The sequence below is a fragment of the Mesoplodon densirostris genome, chromosome 5 (genome assembly GCF_025265405.1).
Source record: "Mesoplodon densirostris isolate mMesDen1 chromosome 5, mMesDen1 primary haplotype, whole genome shotgun sequence".
NCBI lineage: Eukaryota > Metazoa > Chordata > Mammalia > Artiodactyla > Ziphiidae > Mesoplodon > Mesoplodon densirostris.
In genome coordinates, this window is record NC_082665.1 from 128,537,929 (window position 1) to 128,564,154 (window position 26,226).

At 39.2% G+C, this 26,226-nt stretch overlaps 1 protein-coding gene across 1 annotated transcript in view; it reads right to left on the reverse strand.

The window, feature by feature from the left end:
- Window positions 1-24,585, reverse strand: part of ZNF385D (zinc finger protein 385D) — a 953,368-nt gene extending 928,783 nt beyond the window's left edge. Inside the window, exon 1 of the mRNA XM_060100174.1 lies at window positions 24,480-24,585. Within this exon, the coding sequence (XP_059956157.1) occupies window positions 24,480-24,585 (106 nt within the window). The remainder of the gene's footprint in view (window positions 1-24,479) is intronic.
- Between the last annotated feature and the right edge of the window lie 1,641 nt (window positions 24,586-26,226).

Genomic DNA, 26,226 nt, shown 5'->3' on the forward strand with positions numbered 1-26,226 from the left:
GTTGTTTAATGGGCTTTTAAAAAAATAATATAAGCCCACTGTTATAAAGAGTTCACTATGGGGTAAGTCATGTGCCCCGCAAATTCATATATTGAAGCTTGAACCCCCATTGCCTCAAAATGTGATTATATTAAGAGAAAGAGGCTTTTAAGAAGTTATGAAGATAAAATGAGGTCATGAGGGTGGGCCCTAATCCAATATTACTGGTGTAGCTTCTAAGGAGAGGAAATTAGGACACAAAGGGAAGACCATGTGAAGACACAAGGAGAAAGCTGGCATCTACAAGACAGGGAAAGAAGCCTCAAAGAGACCAACACTGCCAACACCTTGATCTCAGACTTCTGGTTTCTAGAACTGTGAGAAAATAAATTTCTGTTGTTTAAGCCACTCAGTCTATGGTACTTTGTTATGGTAGCCCTAGCAAACTAAGACAGGCATGTAGACAAAGCTAGTCATCACACACCGTAACTACATAAAGTTGTTTCCTCTGGTATTTATCTGAGAGCAAATGATTCCAACCAGAGCAAATGCTGATTGTTACATGTATGACTCAAGCAATTAGTCAATCTCACTATCTTACTTATCTAATTAGTCTTCTTTTAGGTTAATACTTGCTTAAAATTTAGAAGTTTGTGACTCCTTTGCCAGACTGCAGATTCCTCAAGGGCATAAAAACAGTATTTACTAATCTTAGCAGGCAGAGAAATAGAATGGAGTCTAACATGCATTAAATGCTTCAAGAACAGGAGTCTGCGAAGGAGTGAGTGAACAAATGCTCTTGGGCTGCACAATAGCAACAGCAGAAGAGCTTCAAGCTGAACCAGGATAATTACCCAGTTACCCATGCACCATATTCACCATCGGTGTGAATAAACAGTGGTGCCAGGAGCTCCTGTTGAGAAAAACTGATTTAGCAGAAACACTGCTCAATGTGGAACCAGAAGCTAGGCGTTCTAGTGGCAGTGCCATCTTCTGAGTAAATCATGGTGCTCTGGTGACATCCACCATTCTTACCTAACTTGTACTAAGCATTTACCCTTCAAGGTGAGGAACAAACAAGATAACATATTTTGTAAAACATCTTTTATGAGGTTTGACATTTCTGGGACCAAACCCAATGTTTTACTGTTGTTGGCATCCCTCATCTTAAAAAACAGAAGCCATATATGATCAGGGACGGGTGAAAGACAGTCAATGCATTGGACCATAAATCAAGAGGACATCTGAGTTCGCATGCAGTTTCCAAAGTAATATTTACAGTCTAGTCTAACACTTATTGTGAGAATGAAATGAAGATTATCACGTATTCAGAACCACAAACTTCTATAACCTTCTAAGCATGGCTATAGTTTTCTTTTAATTTTCTGAATTGTAGAGTAGCACATTAACAATTAATAATATAAGAGGTAACCACCCATGACATTGTAAGAGAGAGGCAAAAGATTATCAAACAAGAGTGACAAAAATAATAATAATGCAATTGTGTAAAATGTGAAATAAAACTTGGCTATGTTAAGTAAAAAGTGTATACAGTTGGGTTCAGTTCAACTGCTTAGGATAAAACCATAAAATGTTCAGTAGAACGTACTAAAATTCTTTCTTATCCTGTGAATTCACAATGCTTAAGTTCCGGATGTCCAGTTCATTATACCCTTGACTTGAGGCCAAGCTGTTTATATGCAAATTATTTTTTTATTCCTCACAGTTGAGACTAGGAAACACACACACACACTCACACACATACAACCGTTTCAACACGTTTATGTCAATTTTTATTTATAATTGTGTCTATATTTTGCATTATTTTATGTCTTTTCACTTGAAATTCAGTACTTTAAAAAAAAAAAAAAGGTGTATGACTGGGAAATACCTCAATAATTTTGTGTGTGTACAGCTAACCCTTTAGGTGGCAATGCTCATGTGTTTACATACTCACCCTTGAACCCAAGTGTGGATGAAATCTTAATAAAATTTTGACCATGAAAAAGAGTCCTCATTACTAATCAAAGTCCAAACTATGCACATTCAGAACAGTAGCCCAAGACAAATTTATTTGTGTAAGCTGTTGATTTGGGGCTTGGCAAACCTTGGCTAAACCTTAAATCAACTAATATTTTTTGAGGACATACTGTACAAAATAGTATTCAGTTATTATCTTTACAGAACTCATAATTTAGGGGAGAAGATAACCATATACTCGAGTAACAATACTGCTAGAGACAATATCTCTTATATAGAAGATAAACATTCTGAGTTTTTCCATAGGTAATTAAAGCTTCCTTTATGGAAATGGATCCATTTCTTGAAAGAGGACCCATTTAAAATGTAAAAATATCAGATATTTTCCATTGTGTTTTGCCATGTGGGAGATGTGTTCTGCTGTGGTTAAAAAAGCAAAAAACAAACAAACAACAAAAAAACTAGAATTCATCACAACAACCCTTTAAAGATACTGTAAATAATAAGCACTGCTTAATGAGTAGCTGTTGCACTTTGCACCCTGAGTGCATCTGAAATTGTGCTGAGAAGTCTAACTTATTATTCACATTTCACTCTCAATGATGAGGCTGCACAGGGTCCCATAACTAGGAGGTGTCAGACCAGATTCAATAGACCTGCTTCTCTCTGACTCAGCACCTATTCTTACCCACAGTGCTATATTGGCACCAGCAAAAGGTAATTAGCATTATTTCTTCCAAGTGCATGTGTAGCTACAATTATCTGAAAATAAAAAGTTTAATTAAAAAAGTAATTAGCCTGATAAAATAACCACCCAGGTTATAAAAAAGGAAAGCAAAGTATCCAGAACTGTTCATCTGGCACAAAAATAGCAACTTTAGTTTAGCTAAACGAATACACTGCATTTTAAAGTCCCCGAGATTCTACCAAAATCCTCCCCTAAAAAGCACAACAATGTAATGCTCACCTATGGTTTGTCCTTGGACCACTCTTTTTTAGAACATAGGAAGATTCTATGTTTCAGAAATGAGCAGTTTGTTCAAAGATGAGATGTTTAGACACAAGAAATATAATCACTAAAAGTTAACAAGCATAATTGCTAAAACAGTTGGCCAAACTGGCTGAAAAATATTTTAAGGGTCATTTCCTCGATGCCGTATTTAAAAACTCTGAATTAGATTTCTATATACCAAGCTGCAGTAGAAGTAGTATGCTCGCCTTAACTAAGTTGCTTGAAATACAAATACATCCAAGAACTCTATAGAATGAGAGGAATATGAAAATCCAATGCAAATAAGCCAACAGTGGAAAATGGTAGTAGTTTAAGACCAAATAAATACCCGTCGACACAGGGCACATTTAAGATGAATTCATATCTTCAGAATAGATTCCATGTAATGGTACAATTAAGGGATTCACAGAATTCATAGCCTAAAGACCTAAATTGCTTCCCTCCCTACCAAAAAAATGAAGGCAATTCAAAAATCAGGTTAAGTATGAGTGGGAAGTTTAAGCTAGTTTTCCTTCCAAATATGGAATGAAAATGGTGCCAACTGGAAGCGAAAAAAAATTACTTGACCTCTTCTTTCTGACCCTTATGTGGGGCTTTTATATATATTTTGTATCATTATCTCATATTGTTCACGCAGCCAAATAAAGGGAATCTGTGCATGTTTCCTTCTCTGATCCAGCCACAGACCTTTCCACAGAAGCAGGAAAGAAACCATTCACAGCACCATGGGTATCACAGACTTGCTTTCTCCCTGCAAGGCTGAGAAATCTGTATGTAATAACTTCAAATAGGTAGGAATTTATGATCCTTACTTTTCCTGGCATATATAAAATAAAAACTGAAGGAAAAAAAAAGTAAGACAAGAGTTACCAGTTTCCTGCTTCAAAATCTACGATGAAAGTTCCTGTCATTCCTCATCTACAAAGCTTATGAAAATATTCAATTATGTACATGATCAGACTTCACCAAAGTATTGCTAAGTGTTTGTGACAGAGTGTGTGTCCACTGTCGCATTTTCACAGTGACACGTGATCCTACCCTGCTCATGACATGTTGTGACCAAGGTTTGCATTTTCCGAGGCAAGAAGTGTAATTCACAGCCCAGATGGGAACGTTGTCTTAAGATTTTTGGATACCAAACTGAAAGATTCCTTTGGATCTTTCATTTCCCCAGCAGAATTATTGCCTAACAAATTTTTAGAGGAGGGGTTTCATCTTGATTGATGAGGACACAGCCATCATCCAGGTCTATAAAATTTCCTGTCACTAAAGATTTATGTAGCAATGTCTCAGATCTTAAAGATGCAGCATCAAATTGTAATCGAATCTGAGTTATTCATTCACTCCACAGATATTCAGTCAGTAAAAACTGGGGGGCAGATGTGGTTTTCTAAAAACTGCTACCAAATATTTTCTGTTGAAGTCTCCTTTTCCATGAGGTAACAGCCTCCCCTAACAACATTTCAGCCCAATTCTATAATTTGTGAGTTCTTTTCAGTTTTCGAGTCACTCAGATCCATTTTCAGATTTCAGTCTCATATCTGGTTAAAAGCTTTCCTCCTTCCTTCTGAGCTCTGGAGTTCTGTGTGGAGTGACACGAAGCCTCATCTGATTTCACAACTCCCCACCCCCAGAAAGCTTCTTATTCCTCTGGGGATGAGGTAGAAAGGAAGAAGAGGAAGAAAAGGTGTTTCCTGCTGTGTTAGCCCCTGGAGCTCTGGCTGTCTTCTCCTGTGATTGTTTGTTCCTTATCTGAAAAATCTCACTAACCGATAGTGAGCTTATAGATTCCTTCCTGTGATTTCCTCTGTGTGGGTAGCATCCAAGCTATTTCCTGGTGTGGAGATCTGGGCTTACCTAAACCCGCAGCCCTGAGCCCTGCCATGGCCTCTTGCTGCTGGGGTCTCCTCACCCAGTGGATGGTCCTCTCTCCATGGAGATGCACTCATCTGTGCTGCACCAATGACACAGACACGGTCTGTTCCCTTGACACTCCTGCTGAGTTCCACGGGGTCTCCTGGACCATATCCATGCCCAGCAGCATCAAGTTCTCATCCAGATCAGTGGCTCAGGGACTTACGTATAAGATACAATCACTCCTCCCTGATTTATTGTTGTGTAATAGGGAAGAACAAATTTGACTTCATTATGGGTGTTTCTTTTACTTTAACCTTTGTATTCCACTGCTTTTGCTACAAGTTAAGAATGTTGCCTAAGGAATGTACAGTGGAGAAAGGACAGCCTCTTCAATAAGTGGTGCTGGGAAAACTGGACAGAGACATGTAAAAGTATGAGATTAGATCACTCCCTAACACCATACACAAAAATAAGCTCAAAATGGATTAAAGACCTAAATGTAAGGCCAGAAACTATCAAACTCTTAGAGGAAAACATAGGCAGAACACTCTATGACATAAATCACAACAAGACCCTTTTGGACCCACCTCCTAGAGAAATGGAAATAAAAACAAAAATAAACAAATGGGACCTAATGAAACTTCAAAGCTTTTGCACAGCAAAGGAAACCATAAACAAGACCAAAAGACAGCCCTCAGAACGGGAGAAAATATTTGCAAATGAAGCAACTGACAAAGGATTAATCCCCAAAATTTATAAGCAGCTCATGCAGCTCAATAGCAAAAAAAACAAACAACCCAATCCAAAAATGGGCAGAAGACCTAAATAGACATTTCTCCAAAGAAGATATACAGACTGCCAACAAACACATGAAAGAATGCTCAACATCATTAATCATTAGAGAAATGCAAATCAAAACTACAATGAGATATCATCTCACACCAGTCAGAATAGCCATTATCAAAAAATCTAGAAACAATAAATGCTGGAGAGGGTGTGGAGAAAAGGGAACACTCTTGCAGTGCTGGTGGGAATGTGAATTGGTACAGCCACTATGGAGGACAGTATGGAGGTTCCTTAAAAAACTAAAAATATTACTGCCATATGACCCAGCAATCCCACTACTAGGCACATACCTTGAGAAAACCATAATTCAATAAGAGACATGTACCAAAATATTCATTGCAGCTCTATTCACGATAGCCCAGAGATGGAAACAACTTAAGTGTCCATCATCGGATGAATGGATAAAGAAGATGTGGCACATACATACAATGGAATATTACTCAGTCATAAAAAGAAATGAAATTGAGTTATTTGTAATGAGGTGGATAGACTTAGAGTCTGTCATACAGAGTGAAGTAAGTCAGAAAGAGAAAGACAAATACCATATGCTAACACATATATATGGAATTTAAGAAAAAAAAAATGTCATGAAGAACCTAGGGGTAAAACAGGAATAAAGACACAGACCTACTTGAGAATGGACTTGAGGATATGGGGAGGGGGAAGGGTAAGCTGTGACAAAGCGAGAGAGAGGCATGGACATATATACACTACCAAATGTAAGGTAGATAGATAGTAGGAAGCTGCCGCATAGCACAGGGAGATCAGCTCGGTGCTTTGTGACCGCCTGGAGGGGTGGGATAGGGAGGGTGGGAGGGAGGGAGAAGCAAGAGGGAAGGGATATGGGAACATATGTATATGTACAACTGATTCACTTTGTTATAAAGCAGAAACTAATAAAATAAATTTTAAGAAAAAGGAATGTTGCCTAGAGCCTGAAATATACAGGAGAGGCCATTCTCAAGGCTCTCACCTTTAAAGGTATAACACTTTCCATTCAAATAGAGATAAAAAGTTGCAAAACAGAGAGTAACACTTGTCTTGTTGGAGGTTCATAGGAATAATGTCATGGACCTATGCGGACAGCTACAAGAACAAAAGATTCCTGACTAAGAAGTTTGTGACAACCAACCATACTGCCTCCACTTTTAGTACAAGAAGCCTGAATTCTAATCCGGGGAAGATGGTTCCCCGGATGTGACACCAGTCCACCATGTTCTAGGTGGTCTGCTGGCTTTTCCAAATAAAGTCTCTACTCCCTGCTCCAACACCTCATCTCTCATTTTATTAGCCTGTTGTGCAGTGAGTAGTAGCAGCTTGGACTCGGTAACAGTGCACTCTCTGTACTATTTGGTAGCCCTCCAAGTGCATGAAATATACCCAACTGGAACTTAGGACATCCTGATACAGTTGCCTACTACCTGGTAGATGCTGGTGTTACAATAAACATCAGAACATGGCAACACATCCTAACATCATCCTAACATCATATATCATCAGGCGGTAGCACCTGGGCCCGTCCTTGTCACTGTAACCCACAAACCACTGCAAGATTTTAGCTCCCGGCTCAGGATCACTCTCTCCAAAACCACTCCAGTAAAAATTATTCTTCATGGCGATTTCATGCACATAGATGGCCCTTCTAAAGCCTTGTTTTCTCACTCCTTTACCCTGGAGGGATCTTACCCTCCCATCCTACCTCAGCCACACATTCTCACATTTATACCCTAATCTTAATTGTACAAATAACTGAACCCCCTCCAAGATCTGAGACATCCCACTCTCTGGCCACCACTGCCTACCTTTCCTGCTCAGATGTTTTACTACCAGGACTGAAACAATTTTTATCCCCACCTACACTTCAGTGTTCCTCTTCCTTCTGCTCTGCTTGTCCATCTTACCAAGTATAATTTCCATGAACTAATCTACGGATCCGTTCCATGATTCTAATCACAAACACACATGAACTTTCCACTCCCTTGCCTTTTTCTGGCTTTTTCTTCCTTCTTAATTGGCCAAACCATAACCCTGTTTAAATCTAATGCTCCACCTGCTTCTCACTATCCCCCCCTGCTGAATATGAATGGACAAACACATGGTTATGCTCATTATAGCGCTTTTATACTGCCTGGGTTTGAAAGCCAGATTCTCTCGCTGCACACTCAGATCACCTGGCTGAGTCATCTTAGGCAACCTATTTAAATTCTCTGGGCCTCAGTTTCTTCCTCTGTAAGATGGAGAAAGTATTAGTACATATCTCAAGTATGTACAATAACGATTAAAAGAGTTAATACGTGTAAAGCAGTGCCTGGCACTAAGTCTCAATAAATGTTGCCTGTTTTGTTGCTATTATTAAAAATACCTTTCTGTCCTTTAAAAACACAAATTTGACCCGAGAGAGGCAAATCACTTTTAAAAATTTAATTAATTCTGAAATATGACAGAGATGTTGATATGAAGGAAATGAGCACTCTTTAATATATTATTAAAATGTTAAATAATGATTTAGATACCATGGTTTTGATAATATGACAATATCCATCAGACACGTTTTAGTCAAAATAAAGCCTCCTTTATTGTTTTTATTATAAATATCATTTAAAAATTATAGATGAGAACAGAAAACATAAGGAAAACCTATTACAAATGATTCTCTAATAGAAATAATCACCATTAACATCTTGGAATGTAATAGTCTTCTATACCTAAGCAGTCCTATGCTGTATTGTGGTTACTTAAACTAACAAAATTAAAAATTCAGTTTCTTGGTCACACTAAGAACATTTCAAATGTTCAATAGCCACATGTGATTAGTGACTACCATATTGGACAAAAGAAATATAGAACATTACCCTCATTCCAGAAAGTCCTACTGAATAGCACTGTCTATACCCTTTTTATTATACACATACAATTATAAAATTAAATAGATGTTGTAATCTACATGTATTTGTGATTCCTTTTATTTCCTCACAATACAGTAAGTGTAATTCAATGTCAATAGATACATTTTGGCTACCTCATGTATCCCATCGTGTTGTATTCTGAGGCCTTCTATATGGTCTTCAATTGTCTTGCAAAAAATGTTGCATCTATGGATTTATCATGAAGTTTGTATAGGCGCTGTAATATTTTCATTAAATAAATGAATTTTAGAAGAAATTCCCAGATGTTCGTTATCTCTAATGACATACATTTTTTTCTTTTTTTTTTTTAAATTGAAGTATAGTTCTAATGACACACATTTTTTAAACTTTGGATATATGTTGTCAAGTCTTGCAAACACGCAGATCTATTTTACATCATACACATCATTTCTAACATAGTTTCTTGTTATATATTCCAGTAAAATGACAGTAAGATCTAGGAAAATGATGATATGGGGTATAAGAAATAGAAAATAGAGTGTACAAAAAAAGAAATAAAATCTCAGAGTGGCAGCTGCTTAAGAGGCCTAGCAAGTAACTGAGACCAAGGAGTCAATGAGTTTCATGAAAACCTAAAGAAGAAATATTAAATGGATTCCAAGAAATTAAGAAAAAGTGGACAATATTAGTAAGGTGATGAAGAAAAAGATTAAAAAATAAAAAAGAAAATTTCAAGGAAAAATTTTCAAAACCCACAAGAATATCAAAATCAAATATGAAGCAAGCTAACACGTATTATGACTTTGCATCATTTGCAGAGTATAAGAAAAGAACGTTCATTAAGTCCTAACCCAAGGAAAAAATAAAAAAAAATTTAGGATACACTGTATACAACTGTATAGCACAAATTTAACCATAGAGCCTGTTGAAAAAGAAAAATATATTTCCAAATCACAAAGTACAGAAGGTACGACACATGAAAAACTACAGTACAACAAACAGACATATAACTCAGTAAATGCTTTGTGTTATCCTTTCAATAGTATTTATCTTTTCTGCATGTAGGCTGAAAATACTTCTGATTTCTTTCCCAAAAACAAGCATGTAAAAAATACAGTGGAAAAATAAAAACTTTTATTTTGTGGATGTATAATATATGCATCTGTGTAAGCGCACATGCATATTCTAAGCAGTTTGAGATTTAATTACTTTGCATTCCAAGGACTATCTGAAGGTGGAAATCAAGAGACCAAAACCATGAAAATGCTATGTAACCAGAGCATCTGTGTTATACATCACAGATGTCCTGTTTCCCTTGATTATTGAGCCATTGTAAGATGGTCCACACATGAAACTGCAACTGTACAGGAGGTATAGTTTGATGAATACGGCATGTAAAATTTTATATACATTGCTGCTTTGAGTGTTATCTTTGTGTGATTTTTTTCTATAGGATCACCTTTATTTCTTAAAGAAAGAGTTTTATATGGGGTACTTGGAGGTGGGGCAGCAGATAGGGAAGGCAGAGGAAGTGAAGAAAAAAGAAGCCAAACACAATGGTGTCCTTTCCTTATGGCCATAGAAACTACTGTCTTAATGAGAATCCAGCAGGCCCTCTATGCTACAATTCTCTTTCCCAGCAGATCATAAAGCTAAGAGTCCAGGAAAATGTAAAGATATGGTTGCAAGTATCGAAATAAGACTAGATAGATAAACACAGATAGATAGGAAAAAGAAAGATGGATGGATGGATGGATGGAAGGAAGGATAGGGAATGTTACGGCTTAACTCTTTAATATACAGGGTCAGAGGAATATATGACATCTATAAGCACAAATCAAAGATAAGGTCATTCCAATGGGATATTATTTCTGGGTCTAGCCAATTCAAAGTTATCCTCGATTATATATAATTATACATATTACAAAGTAAGTCTTTCATAAAATATTTAAAAGAGAGGAGAGCATGATATTAAATATCAAGAACACGGGGCAAGAGTGGTAACAAAATAAGAGGCTACCATTAAGTGAGCAAAACATTTACTAGCCAAAAAATGTCCTCTCTTCAGTATGGACAGGAAGTGAGACAGCAAGTTATAATAGGACCTATATTATTGTGAAGATATTAATTACATGAAAAGTGCAGGAATAAGCGTTAGCACATAAAAAGAAAATTCCATCATTGAGACTATCAAGAAGTTCACACACATAATTACATAGTACTTTTCCAGTCTTAACACAATGAAGCTTTCAGATACGAAGAAAAATAGACCAAAGCATATCATTATCCCCACATCACTAAGTGAACTTGAAATGTTTTTAAGTTTCAAGAAGTTTAAAAAGGAGAAAATACAAACTTCAGAGTATCGATGAATCACAATAACAAGTATGTTAGGAAATATATATAGTTGGTTGTGAATTGATTTTCTCACAGACCTTCTGTTACCTTTCAGTTAGATGCAAGACAGCTAAATTCACTTATTCCTTAGCAATTACTTTCATATTTTTAAGAACTTCTTTTTAACATGGTGAGTTTTAAGGTGACTTTGGAACATCCAGTTTGAAAAGTCTAGTAGGAAGCTTTGGAAGTGCAGATAACAATGCCTGAAAGCACAGAGATATATTCTCATGGTGCTTTACTCACATTACCATAGAGCACTGTATCAGTTAGGATATGCTAGGTTGTGATGCAGTAACAAAATCCTAAAATCTCAGCGACTCGAAGCAAAGACTTACTTCTTGCTTATACAACATGTGTATCTCAGGTCAGCAGGCCTTCCATTCTAATGCATCCTGGCTCAGGGTCACAGCTATTAAAGCCTCTACCATCTGAAACACCACTGGTCTCCATGATAGGGGAAAAAAACCTAACAGACCACACACCAGCTTTTATTGTCTTCTGCTAGAAAGTGACACATCACTTCCATTCACACGGTCTCAGCCACAGCAAATAACATGTCATAACCTAACTTCAGGGGGTGGAGAATTGTAATCCTTCCAGATGATTGGAAAGAAGAGAAGAAGAAATATTAGGAAATAGACCAAATTACTACCACATTGGATATGCCCTATTCTAAATGGTTTCTTTCCTCCTTTCCCAGTTAACTTTAAGTTCCTGGAGATAAAATGTTGAAAGTTATCCATATTTCCAAGATTTATAATTTGTAACCTTATACAGTACTGGGTACTCAATAAGCATTGCTGAATAAAAAACAAGGATAATCAGCAACATCAAATATTTCAGCATGTTCAAGAAGAAATGATACTGAAAAGAGACCTTTGGATTTGACACAAATCTCATGTGCAATCATTGTAAAGTGTCTCGGAAGCATGACAAATTAAAGTGAGAAAATGAAGGGAAAGCATGGAGGCTGCCTTTTCCACAGTTTGACCATGATTCCAAGAAGAGATTTAGGACAGCAGCTCAAAGGAAGTTATTCTGCATAAAAAGCAGAGTTGAGCAGGTCTGCAGGGAGAACAGATGGAAAGAGAGAGTAAAGTTTAATAGAGAGGATGAGTGATGGATGAAGTGCTTAAGAGGCAACTCCTCCTGAAGTGTGACCATAAAATAAGTGAGCAGGCATTGGGACAGCAATCTTTCTGTGAGAAAAATGTGATCTGATGATTGTAAATAAAGCTGTGATGGGTAATGAAAGAAGGAACATTTGAAGATGTGTCTGTCTAATGGTCTTTATTTCATCTGAGAAACTGAATCCAGATCACATTCTGAATGTAAGAGCAGGCATTGGACAAAAGACTTGACATACAGGACCAAATTAGAGTGGCCTTTATAGGAGGACCTACTGGGAACTGGGAGAATGGCTGAGCAGTACCGAAAATGGATGTCCAGTTGGAGTGAAATTTTATTTTATTTTATTTTATTATTATTTTTTTTTTTTGCTGTACGCGGGCCTCTCACTGCTGTGGCCTCTCCCGTTGCGGAGCACAGGCTCCGGACACACAGGCTCCGCGGCCATGGCTCGCGGGCCCAGCCGCTCCGCGGCATGTGGGATCTTCCGGGATCGGGGCACGAACCCGTGTCCCCTGCATCGGCAGGCGGACTCTCAACCACTGCGCCACCAGGGAAGCCCGGAGTGAAATTTTAAATGGCAAAGCAAACACTCATCTCCTCAGTTACTAGAACCATCTATATGATTTAGTGACTCGATGGCATGATCCTCCAAACCAACTGGTTACAATCCAGGCCCAGACCCAGAAAATGAAAGCAGATGACCCCTTTCTATCATTCAGCAGAAAATGTGATGCTTTGACTCCCTGGACAAAAAAAATCTACAACTATCGTTGGCCATTTTGACTTAATAATTGGGAACAAGATGAAAACGTAATTGTGGAATGACTTCTCAAAGTGGCCATTGTAAATCTACTCTCATTGGGTAGTGCTACAAGGAGGCTGGAACTGATTCAACTCAGTTAAAACATACACCGAAATATTATTATGTGACTTCCGAGAGACTTTTCTGTCTTGTGGAACCCAATACCTCCTTAAAAATGAGCTGGTCTTAGCCTTATAAAGGAAGGAAAAATAAAATAGACAGCTTTTGTGTTTTCCTCACAAATGAAGCTAAATCTTCCTTGAATATTTGCAGGTGTTCTGCTACCTTGGGTATATTGATGGAATTTAGTATTGGTCTCAGCAATGGTGAGATATGAAAAAGAAATGTAATGATACTAACTACAGGACCTTTCTTAAGGTTCCCATGATTCTTAATGTATGACAATAACAAAGCAACCATTGCAAGTCACTGTAAGTCAAGGTTGGTATCTGCTGTTAAAATGTACAGAAATAGTTAAATTCTGAGAGAACAGTGTTGGTATTGAAAGGGTCAAGTCCAAAAGAAGTGGAGCTGCATTTAGGAGCAAAATGATCAACACGATTTGAGATGACAGCAGGAATTCCAGTAGAAATGACAGGAGATGATGCCCTAGAGAGACAGTAAATCTCTCCCTAGTACAGAACTTAGTTATGAATCATACATAAGCAAACCAATGTGTATATCATTTATGGTGCTTGGCCATATGACTTATTTGTTTTCATGGAAAAGAGGATTAGCTACATGTATTAAAGGCAGCATAATGTTGAAGAAAAAGGTATTTTTAATGTAGGTTTCAGTTCTCAAAATTGTTTATGGGACCACTTTTTTTTACTTGAATGGAAGGCAAAAGAAGAGATCAAACAACATGACAAAACTGAGGTTGGGACTACCGTGATTATTAAACTCACAACACTTGATCACTTTTAACAATATCCTCTTTGGGGACATTCCCAATGTCATCTTGGAAAGTACTGACAGTCAAACACTTACAACTTGTTACATTTTCTGAAAACTTTCAGGAACTAATAGAGCAAGAGTCAAATAAACCTTTGCTAGTCAAATAAACCTTTAAGAGCATGATTACCTTCTTTAAAACGTGTACCTGGTTATTTTATTCTTTTAGACCAAACTCCTTTTACGGTTTTCCAAAAAAGTATGCCAAGCCATCCTCAAACTAACCTTTCAATCTTTAGCTTGTAGATACACATGACACACACACACACACACACACACACACACAGTCGTATTCTTGGAATCAGTTCCACAATTCTGGTTTCAGACACAAGAGCTATTACATAGTGCTTGGCAGTCTCCTAAAGGTCATACTTCACTACATTCTCTATACACATTATGGCAATCAATCAAATTTCTATAACTTATTACCATCATCATTTATTAGACTCTACTACTGACCCCTCAGTGAGAGCCAGCTTCCAAGACTCATTGCTATTTATTTTAATGACAAAGCAATGGCATGAAATCTCAAAAATTCTTTCAAAGTGTAGCAGATACCAAGGCCGTCATCTTCCCTGTTTCCTGTAGGGGGTATGAGAGGCCCATTGCGTTGGCATACATTGTCTGGCTGTGTGTCCCTCTGTTTATTTCGTGTTTTCACTGTTAGAAACAAAGAACACTTCAACTTTAATGTTTGACTCTTCTTGAGTGGGAATTCATGAAATAGAAATGAATAACTGTGCATTCCTAAGAGACTCTGATAATCAGCGTGATCACTCAGTTGGCACATTTCTGTTTCCTTCAGGTCAGAAAAACTGAGAGCCTTCTAATATTATTTGATTATGCTGCCCCTCTAGAGATCACTCGCTATTATTACCTTAAACCTTTTATTATTCTGAAACACATGATGTCGATTATTAAAATAGTCCATTTGATGTATAAGGATGAAAAACCCTTTGCTGCTCCAAACAAAACTAGTTGATTTTGCATCATGAACACATTTGGGAAAGTAGTTAAGTTGCCAGGTTTCAAGTTATCACAGGGGTGGAGTAACAACAAATTCATTGAATAACACAGAATTTCCAAACTCAGCTTAATGGATAAGATGATTCATTGTTCTTATGTGGTAAGACGAAAAGGAAAGCCAGTGGCTGAGAAAGCACAAAAATGCAGAAACGAAACTTTCAGACTTGGGCACGGCAAGCAATTCGTTGTAATCAGAACGTAATAGGGAGCATTAATTTATAGAAAGATGCCTTTTGGAGTACCAAATTAGCCTAATCAATTTAGAAACTTATTAATGGGCCTGACAATTTTCCTTAAGGACCACATCAAGGTATAGAAAATCACTGTAAAAGTCGCTTTAGCATTTGCATAAAATTAGTTTATCTTCATAATGAATCTGAGTATAGTTATAAAGCCTATCCTGGAGTACACTTTGGAGCAATTTTCAAATTAAAGTTTCATTAGGGTTCCCTTAATACTATCGTTTATTGATTGTTCTCATCTCCACTTCATTCATGTACTATCACTGTCCTCCAGTAAATCATTCCAATGTCTGATAGACTTAACAGAAGCTATTTCCCTGTGTATGTGGCAAAAAAAAAAAAAAAAAAAAAAAAAAAAGGAAGCTTTTCAGGGTAGTACAGGGAAGCTAAGGCTTTGAATCAGACATGCTTAGCTCACAACTCAGCTTTATCACCTGAGAGTTATTTGACCTTGCAAAATCACATAACCTTTCTTTTGTTTCCTTACCTTTAAAAAATTGTAAATAAGGTTAATGGTAACACCTACTCACCTAATTATGGGAAGAAACCATTGAGAAATTTCACATGTCATTTTTGTATTCTGTGAAACACTATTTCCATATAAGATTTTAATATGTGTATTAGTAGAAAAAGATGAAAAAACTTTTGTTCTAAATGGACATAGTAAATGTGAACCCCACCATTTGTAATAGCAACCTTTTCTATCCTGAATATTATTTAGTTTTTATCAAATTTTCTTATGCATGCTAAAATATCCTAATTAGGAAAAACGTTTACTCTTGTTAAAGTAGGCAATCTTTTAAGAAAGGAATTATTTCTTCTAACTTCTTCAGAATTCTGAATAGTTTCTCTTCAACTTTGAAAATTTAAGAAGACATGTTCTAATTTATGATCTTAAAAGAGAAAACTGTTTTTTTCCCCAGAATCATCTCTTCAGATTAATTTGTTCAGATTTTTTATTTATAGAGAGTCAAAGAAGGATACATTGGCATCAGACATAATTTATGATTAATAAATAATTAAGAATCATGCCACTAATTAAAAAGGAATTTTTATAAATGCGAAGTGCTCGCCAAAGTTCATGGAAACTGAAAAATGGTCTTTTGAAAGCAATTTCCTCTTCTTTATGATATGCTAAAAAACTTTACTCAACCTACTAAAAACCATCAATTAACCAGTAACAGAGCTGTGTCTCTTTTATTCAGGAGAGAGAAAATGACAAAGCATATCAAAATCTGAGAAATTATTATGTTGTATTTAAGGCAATTTTCAGAGTATCTTTAGGCTATTTACCTCAATTTTTTACAAATTCTATGTCTACCACACAGTAGAATGTAATTGTTTATTCATTCAACAAATGTTTTGGGACACCTCTTTTGTTCAAGGCACTGACAAGCACTGCAGGCGGTAGAAAGATCAATAAAACATAGCCCCCCCATAATGGGATTATTATCTATGGGATTATATCTATTATTATCTCAATTTTTGATGCTCAGGGCGACCTGTGAAGAACTGCATTATCAAGGGAAATCCAAGTTCATTCCTTGTACCCTACTTGTTAATTCTTAGGGCAAATATCAACTTGCCCACTACTCCTACCCCAGAGATAGGCTTACAATTCCTGGAAGGTATCCATTTCCTCAGGTTCCCAAAAGAGGCCACGGGACTCCAGCTTTCAACTCGTCACAAAGAATATCAGCACTGGGAATTGATCAAAGTACATGGACTCAACTCATTGCCAAGCAACCATGGCCAAAGTGTCACTACAGGGAGCAATAGTTATACAGCCTTGTCTAAGGGGTACAGAGCCCTCCCATCCTTCTAGAGACTGAAATGTCTGAAGTTAAGTCAGACCAGAAGGCATCCAGTAACTAAACTGCTCAGTACTTTGTAAGAGAGATTGCTATGAAAGTCTCCTCTACGTAAAGAACAAGGATGTTATTCACTGCGCCATTCAGCTTCCACTCCATGAAGACTCATGGGAAAGTCATCTTAAGTCTCAGTAGGAGGAATGGTCTTTCTTTCCTTAACAATACAGAGTTCTGATAATACATGCTTCTATGGGTCTGATGGTTGTTTAAAAACTTGGGTCAAAGTTATGGACTATGTCCTCCCAGTAGATACTCCCTTAGAGCATGGTTGGAGTACTTCCTTACTTATCTTTCCTTGTCTTAAGGAATTTTCTTCATATCATGAGCTTCTCAATGATTAATTGATTAACTTTTTTGAAATATAATTCAAATACAGAGAAATGCATAAATTGTATGTTCAACCTGATGAATTTTTACAAGTGAAGAGACCCATGTAATCACCACCCAGATCAGGAAACAGTATTTCCAACACCTTGCCCCCTCTCTCACCAATAACTATGATGTGTCATTAAGTTAGTTTTGCTTAATTTTGAACTTTATATAATGGAATCATGCTTTGGGAGGTTTCTGGCCTTTGTTGGTCAACATTATGCTTGGGAGATCATTCATATTTTAGTCTATAATTGTAGTTTATTCATTCTCATGCTACTCTCTTTTTTTAAAATTTAATTTAGCAATATTTTACTTTCTTTTTAAAACATTTTAAACCCATTAACAAAAAAAGGTTAAAAAACAGGCAATGGTTTCTTCAATATGACACCAAAGGCACAGCCAACAAAAGAAAAAAATAGACAAATTGGACTTTTTGGAAAATTTTTTTAATTGTCCATCAAAAGACACTATCACGAGAGTAAAAAGGCAACATACAGAATGGGGAATATTTGCAGATATACCTAATAAGGTATTAAGATCCAGAATATAGAGAGAACTCCTAATACTCAACAACAAAAAAGCAAACAACTCAATTTAAAAACAGGCAAAGGACTTGAACTGACATTTCTCCAAAGAAGATACACAAATGGTCAATAAGCACATGAAAAGATTTTCAACACACTAACCTGCTTTTCCTGCTGGTGTTGGTATCAACAATATCCCCAGCACCAGCATTCTATAAGCACATATCCATAATATCCCCAGCACCAGCATTCTATAAGCACATATCCATAATATCCCCAGCACCAGCATTCTATAATCACTCATCAAATAGTTATTGGCTACATTATGGTAAAGTGGAACGAACAGAAAATAATTAATTGCCCTGAAGTTTATGATCCAAGTCTGGTCAAAATTTGAACATAAATTCAGACAATATACTTTTTAAAATAGATGAAATTTCTCATCCTTTCTGCACTTTCCACAATTTAGTTATGTCGGTTCTGCTATCTTATACATTTATACCATATAAAAATAGGAGGAGGAGGATTGTGGTAGGCAAAATAGTGTGCACTCCCCCCAATTACATCAGATCCTAATCCCTGGAACTGATAAATGTCACCTTATTGGGGAAAAGGGTCTTTGCAGATGTGATTAAAATAAGGATTTTAAAATGGGAGATTATCCTGATCTATCAGCAATAAAATATCAGGCTCTAAATGCAATCCCAGATGTCCTTAGAGGAAAGCAGAGGTAGTTTAGACTCACAGAGAAGAAGGCAAAGGGGAGACAGAGGCAGAGAGGGGAGTGATAAGACCACCAACCAAAGAATGCCAATAGCCGCCGGAAGCTGCAGGTGGCAAGGTACAGATTCTCTCCTCAAGCATCCTGACAGAGCACAGCCTTGCCAACACCTTGATCTCAGTCCTGTGATACAGATTCCTGGCTTTTGACCTCCAGAACTGTGAGAATACATTTCTGCTGTCCTAAGCCACCAAGTTTGTGGTAATTTGGTTCAGTAGCCACAGGAAGCTAATACATGATGATAATTAAAAATAGTTAACATCTACGGCATATTCACTTTGTACTAGACACTAGTACACTAGACACTTTATATGTGCTTCAAATATACAAAGTACCATATATATTTTATTAAGTCTTCAATCAATCTATGCAATAGATTGTTTATTATCACCATTTTATAGATGAGGACACCAAGGCAAAGAGATGAACAGTAAGTTCACGAACTTCTCACAGCTTTTAAGAAACAGAGCAAGGAGAGAAACCCAGGAATTCTAGTTCTTGAGTTCACACTCTTAAGTGTTACACCATGTTAACTGACTATTTTACCTCTACTACTTTAATGTCATGTTTTACTATGAATGTAAAATATGTAAACCCCTGAGAACTCAACCCAGCACTTGAAACGTTTATTCTTAAATTCTAGGTAACCTGGATAGATTTGGTACATGGACACTAACTCTCAGAAGTTGTTCTCAACAAAATGCAGTTTTAAAAATATCGATTTTTTTTAAGATGCCCTTTGGAGTTTCCTGTGTATTCTTCTGTTTTTGTTTTTGTTTTATAACATGGCTTGACTCCCGGAGAGGGAGACTTATTTTCTTTTATTTATTTATTAATTTGGCTGCAGGCTCTTAGTTGCAGCACGCGGGATCCAGTTCCCTAACCAGGTATCAAACCTGGGCCCCCTGCATTGGGAGCTCAGAGTCTTAACCCCTTGACCACCAGGGAAGTCCCATTCATCTGTTTAAGTAAAAGTAAAGATAGTATAGAAACATTCATTCACTTTCCTTTCATTTCATGAAGGTAGATGAGAGATAGTTAAAGGAAAAAGAAATCTCTAATAAATTTTAATAATACATTATAAAGACAGCAATGAATAACTCCTTGGATATGAAAACAGAACACAGGACAAGATCACAAAAAAACTAAATCAAAAACATCTGACCCCATGTTATGAGAAATCCTTAGGAAAATCCTCACTTGGACTTCCCTGACGCTGCACCATAGTAATATTTTTTTCCCTCTCTTGGAGACACATAGATCTAAACTCAAGATAGTCCAAGATTGGTACTGTTTTTCGAAAGATGGGCTACAGAACTACACAGAAGGTAAATAAGAACCCTCCTTCACTGCAAACCTCTCACTTAAAGGACCTGTTTAGAAGTGCTACACACTTGCTTGTTTGGATGACACTATAGACAAAGTAATCCAAGACTTTAAGTGGTCTAGAAGTCCCTGTCCCATTCTAGAACTGTGTTCTGGTGTCCTCTCCAAGTGCATCAGTACATTAGGAGTAAGATACTCTTTAAAACTCATACTCAGTCTAGACAAAATGCTAAAAGTGGTCTAGAATTATCTAGATAGGATTAAAGTCACATTTTAAATGGAATAAAGACTTGGTGAAGGAGTTTGATTCATCTCTGCCCCTCAATATCCTTACATTTCTTTCTCATTGCAGTTTCTTTTTATTTTTTTAAGTTAAGGTTGGGTTATTCCAGAAAGGGGAGTGATTGCTAATTTTAATAGGCCCTAGAAGGTATAAATTTATACATTTTTAATGTACTGGAATTTTAAAATTGATCTCCAATGTGTTATCCACTGGTCAAAAGATTAATGATACTCCTGAATTTTCGGCCTGCAGTCTATTTGTGCTGATCTAGGTCTCCTAAGAGGCTATTTAAGTGCTTGCTTGATTGTCAACCTACAGGCTTCATTTTATTCAGACTCTCACTTTAGAGCCCTTGTCAAAAAACTAAGTGTCATCTACCTTGAGTTCTCAGCTCTTGAAACATTCAAAATTACAAATCCTTCCCCAATATTAGTTTCTTCAAACTGTGATATCAGTGTGACACAGATGCTTATGGAGTTTAAATCACTTTTCAGAGATGTGATTGTTCAAATCACCAATACCATCAAATAAGCTATTAGTCTTACTGTGCAAATACTGAACTTAAAAAATCGTGAAACATGGGAAGACATATGTTCATGTAATTATAAGGTAACTCATTTATAAGACTCCCACTATCATAAAGTATTTTGCAATTCAAGTTTATAATTAGTTTCAATATTTTACTACTAAGGTTAAATATGTTAGTCTCTGTAACAACCTCATTATTTCAAAAAACAAACAAAACCTCTAGGCAAATTATTACTATTCTATTTTTATACTCCTGCTAAAACCCTTACATATTCAGAAATGTATTATTTTCAGTCAGCAAAATATGTTTTTTTAAGACTTCAACTATATCGAAAGACACAAATGTATATTCCATGCAATGTTAAGTTACTACTAGAAAACACAACTTAACCCTAAAACAAAAGAGAAAACATGGCAATAACCATTAGTTTACTGGTACAGAGAAATACAGTTTTATTTGAAAACAATAAGATACCATGCAAGTACAATACAATGAAACATAGTAAAATCTTCCTCAAAGATTCTCTATTTCCCAAAGCTGCTCCCACTTCTAACATATTAATATAGCACTCCAATAGATTTATACACTTTTATTTGGTAATTCTGTAAGTGCAGGCAAATCAGATCTGTGATTTATCACTATTCCCTGAACAAGCATAATATCAGCTTGTGAAGAAACATGATAAATACATCTTTGTTGCTCTTGCTCTTAGTTTTAAAAACTTCAAAATCTTTAGACAGGCACTGACAAAGCTTATCTGAAGAACTCACAAGCAATGAATTTATAAAGTTGGAGATTACGAGAAAATAATGGAAGATGTGTACTCAGCCACCTGCATACACTTTGCACAGCAATAAGAAACTCAATGTCTTAATTAAATTTCAAATAAAATAAGCCCTAGATTAGATGTGAATCTTTTAGCCAGAGTTGTCATTATAGATGAAACACTATGTTTTGTTGAACTGCAAACATGTTTCATTATTGAACTTTTGTTGTACCTAGTAAATAGCAAATCACAACAAGGGGTGTAATTGTTTTGGAAATACCGCTGAAAACAAAGAGGAATTTTTAAAACAAGCTGCTAGTATCTCAACAGAAATTCAACATCCTGTTAGGACCTAAACATTAATTATAAGCTGGCTGAAATAGGACAGTGTCCAGGTAGACCTCAGGATAACTCTATAGAGTCATTCAAAGGTAGGTTTGATGTTATAAATTACACACTTCTAAGAGCAGGGCTATAATATATTTAGTTCTATTACTGATTTATAATAATGGGCTCAAGGGAGGAACATCAACAAGGTAAACACCAAGACCTCAGCCTTTAGTCCTCTCTAGAGCTGGCAGGCTGAATTACATAAATGCCACCCAATTTTCACTTGATTTCAAGTCACGAGTTCCACATTTCTGTTACATTAAAAATACATTTGAAATAGCTGTGTTTGAATCAATCTGTGTTACTGTCATCAACTTACTACCTTTTCATGGGATTTAGAACTTAGACAGGTTGTCCTTTCACTTTTCAAATGAGTCTCAAAGAGGTCATGTAGTTGTTAATGGAACAAACTTTGGAGTCCAGCAATCTGGGGTTCCAAAACACTGACTCTGGAACTTTTCCAAATTTAACATCTCTGAAGCCTCCCTTTCCTTATCCACAAAGTGGAGATGGTAAAGGTACTGCCTTCTTGGAATTGTTATGTATTTTCAGGGCCCATAAAGCCTTTAATACACTACTTGGTATGCAGTGAACAGGAAACAAATGTCTGGTGTCACTATTACTATTATTATTATTGTTACTATCATTATTATTATCATCATTAAGTGACCCCAGAGGTCCTTTAGCCACTTTATCATATAGCAAAAATAGTCCAAAAGCCCTAACTTTTGTCTCAGGTCACTTTCTCCTAATCCAGAGAGCTTCCAAACTTCATTTATTTAAATCTAAGACAGGGACTTCCCTGGTGGTGCAGTGGTTAAGAATCCGCCTGCCAATGCAGGGGACAGGGGTTCGAGCCCTGGTCTGGGAAGATCCCACATGCCGCAGAGCAACTAAGCCCGTGAGCCACAACTACTGAGCCTGAGTGCCACAACTACTGAAGCCTGCATGCCTAGAGCCTGTGCTCTGCACGCAACGAGAAGGCACCACAATGAGAAGCCCACTGGCCGCAACTAGAGAAAACCCGCGAGCAACAACAAAGGCCCAATGCAGCCAAAAAAAAAAGAAATTAGAAAAAAAGAATTTAAATAAATAAATAAATCTCAGATAATACATTAACTCAAGATATTTGTCCTTTCCCCCAGTCTATATTTTAGCTCCATGACAAGAGGCCCAAAACTCATTTCTGAGGAACATCTGGAAGGAAACGTGAAGAAACTGCATCAAACCTCAGCCACGCTGTGCTGCATCAATCTACATAATTTGAAATGACCCATATTTGCCTTTCATGCTCAGAGACCAGAGAATAGTGACTGAATTAGCCAGGACAGGCCAAGGGTGGCATGAAAACCCAGAGGGAGAGACACCTTTCAGTCGATTGCAGGGGACATGGTGAATCAGAATTAAGTGGACACGTGAAAACCGCGTTTAACAGACCAACTAGCAAATTGCCTCAAAAGAAATCTCCCCATCACATTTCAGAAAGCACCACAGGAATGTCATATAAAAGCGCCAGCACGAGGGTCCATAGTTATACCTACAGAATGTAGGATAGTGTCCTAAGTCGGCTTACGGTTCCAGAATTTGGAGACACTCAAACACCCAGGAACAGCTCACTGCCCCTTACTTTAGCCGCAGCTCAGGCTAAAGCAGACATAAACACGGCCTCCAGAAGCACGTGATGCGGCCAACTCTGAATTATAAGGGGGACAGATGAGGAACTGGGCTTCCCACAAGGGGTGACACCATATTGGGCGCAACTGCTCTCCTCTGACCCCAATCTGCACACACAATAAAACTCCCAAAATGCAAGAAGTCGCAGGGTACACCCACCCTGCGCTCTCACTTCTAACGCGGTCTCAGTTGCCCAGGAGGGCGATCCGACCCAGGGGCGCTGGTTTATCCTCAGCCTCCCAACCCCACCCTAAAAGTCAAAATAATTCATCTGGAGAGAAGCTTCCCATAGCTCAATTGCTTCTCGCGGGGAAAGGAAGAAAATGAAAAGACAATCAGGAAGCCGGCCCGCTGTGCTTTCTTATCCCAACAACTTCGCCAGATTTCCCGAGGAGGGAGCGCGCCCCGCAAGCAACCAACAGGAGACGCGCGACGGGGTGTCCAGCCTCGGGTGGCCCGGCCCTCGACGGCGACGGCCAGAGCCAGGCCGACCCCCTCGCCCCTCCTCTGCCTCCCCGACCCCTTGGTCCTCGGCAGCCTTTGTGTCCGGAGACCCTCAATCTCCACGCTCTCCACTCCCGCCCCGCAACCTCTCAGCGGGGCGCGGAACAGAGGAGGCAAGAGGCAGGGGAGGGGACGGATAGAACAGGGCACGCGGATGGGGGGAGGAGTGGGGAGCGTGGGGGCGGGAGGTCCGGGGGCTGGAGGCCCGGGGGTCTGGAGGTCCCGGGGACGGACCGTGCCAATGCCCGTTCCGCGCGCCTCGCATCCCGCAGGGGCTCACCGCCCCCACCCCCAGCGCCGTGGCCAGCACCCCACGCCAACTCCACCACCCGAGCCGAGCCACCTCTTTTGCGCTCAACTTACCGCGGCCGGGCTGAGATTTCGGAGAGCCCAGCAGCTTTTCTCTCCTTCCTCCCGCCGAGCCCTTCATCTTCCTGCCGGCGGCCGCCCGGCGCCCTGGCCCTGGCATCGGAAGGAGCGGCCGCCGGGGCTGGCGGTGCCCGGGGCGCACGGCTGCCCGCCCGTAGCTCCGGCGGCGGCGGCGGAGGACGGTCCCTGAACGCCGGGCGTGCGGCACCCGGGGGCGCGGTACCCGGGCGCGGGCTGAAGGTGGCCGTCAGCGCGCCTCTCTCTAACGCCGGCGCGCCTCTGGCACTCCGCACGCGGCCCGCGCCCGCGCCCGCCTCAGGTGCACCGGATCGGGAGAGGTGCGAGCCGGAGCCGAGGGCGGGGCCGGCCGGGGGCCGAGAGAGAGGGCGGGAGACGCAGACGCGGAGAAGGAAGCAAAAACGCGGGAGGCTGGGAGCTAGCTTGCATGGAATGAGCGGCTCGTGGTGTTAAGGGAAACGCGAGGCGGAGAAATGCGTCCGGAAACTAGAGATATTGGGAATGAGCTGCTCCAGGAGGCTCAGGAGAGGGGCTTTCCTTCCATGCCTAGGTCCTTTATCCTCCAGAGCTGGGCGCAGGTGCCTGACAGCTACTCCCCGCCCCAACCCACCCACACACCTCTCTCTCTCTCTCTCTCTCTCTCTCTCTCTCTCTCTCTCTCTCTCTGTGTGTGTGTGTGTGTGTGTGTGTGTCTCTCTGTCTGTCTCTCTCTCTCTCTGTCTCTCTGTCTCTCTCTCTCTCTCTGTCTCTGTCTCTCTCTCGCTCGCTCGCTCGCTCGCTCGCTCTCTCTTTTAATAGTTAACCTCCAACCTCAGTGCAGATACAAAGTGATGGGGTGAAGCTACTGCAAATATACAGGGAAGCCCCACCTCCACAAAACCTGAGTGCTCATCCGTCTCGAAGGACCAGTGTCCTCCTAAGATTTTTCTTCCTTCCCCCATCTTCTGGTCCTCTCCCTCCCCCTCTCTCACACGAGGTACAAACCCTGGGGTTGAAAACACACCTTCTGTTATCCTGGTCTAGGACCTACAGAGGTAGTTCTCAAACTTTATCGTGCAGGGGAATCACCCAGGGATCTTGCTAAAGTTCAAATTCAGATCCAGTAGGTCTGGAATGGGGCCTGAGAATCTGCATTTCTAATTGTGAGTCAGGGGCTGCTGATCCAAGGGCCACATTTTGAGTGGCCACACACAAAGGAACAAACAAAATAAACCTGCTTTCTGATATAAGCTGAGCAACTTTGTAAGATGATCTGGAATAACAGGTCACTAAGGCACTCTGTTGGTCATGGGGTTTTAGGATGCAATGGAGGCCAAATAACTTGTAAACACAGTGCAAAAAGGTAAAATGCCCTACAGATACAAGGCTATCATTTTTTTCATTAATAATCACTACTGGACTTCCCTGGTGGGGCAGTGGTTAAGAATCCGCCTGCCAATGCAGGGGACATGGGTTCGAGCCCTGGTCTGGGAAGATCCCACATGCCACGGAGCAACTAAGCCTGTGTACCACAACTACTGAGCCTGCGCTCTAAAGCCCGTGAGCCACAACTACTGAACCCACGTGCCACAACTACTGGAGCCCACACACCGAGAGCCCGTGCTCCTGCAACAAGAGAAGTCACCACAGTGAGAAGCCTGAGCACCGCAACAAAGAGTAGCCCCCATTCGCCGCAACTAGAGAAAGCCCACACACAGCAACGAAGACCCAACGCAGCCAAAAA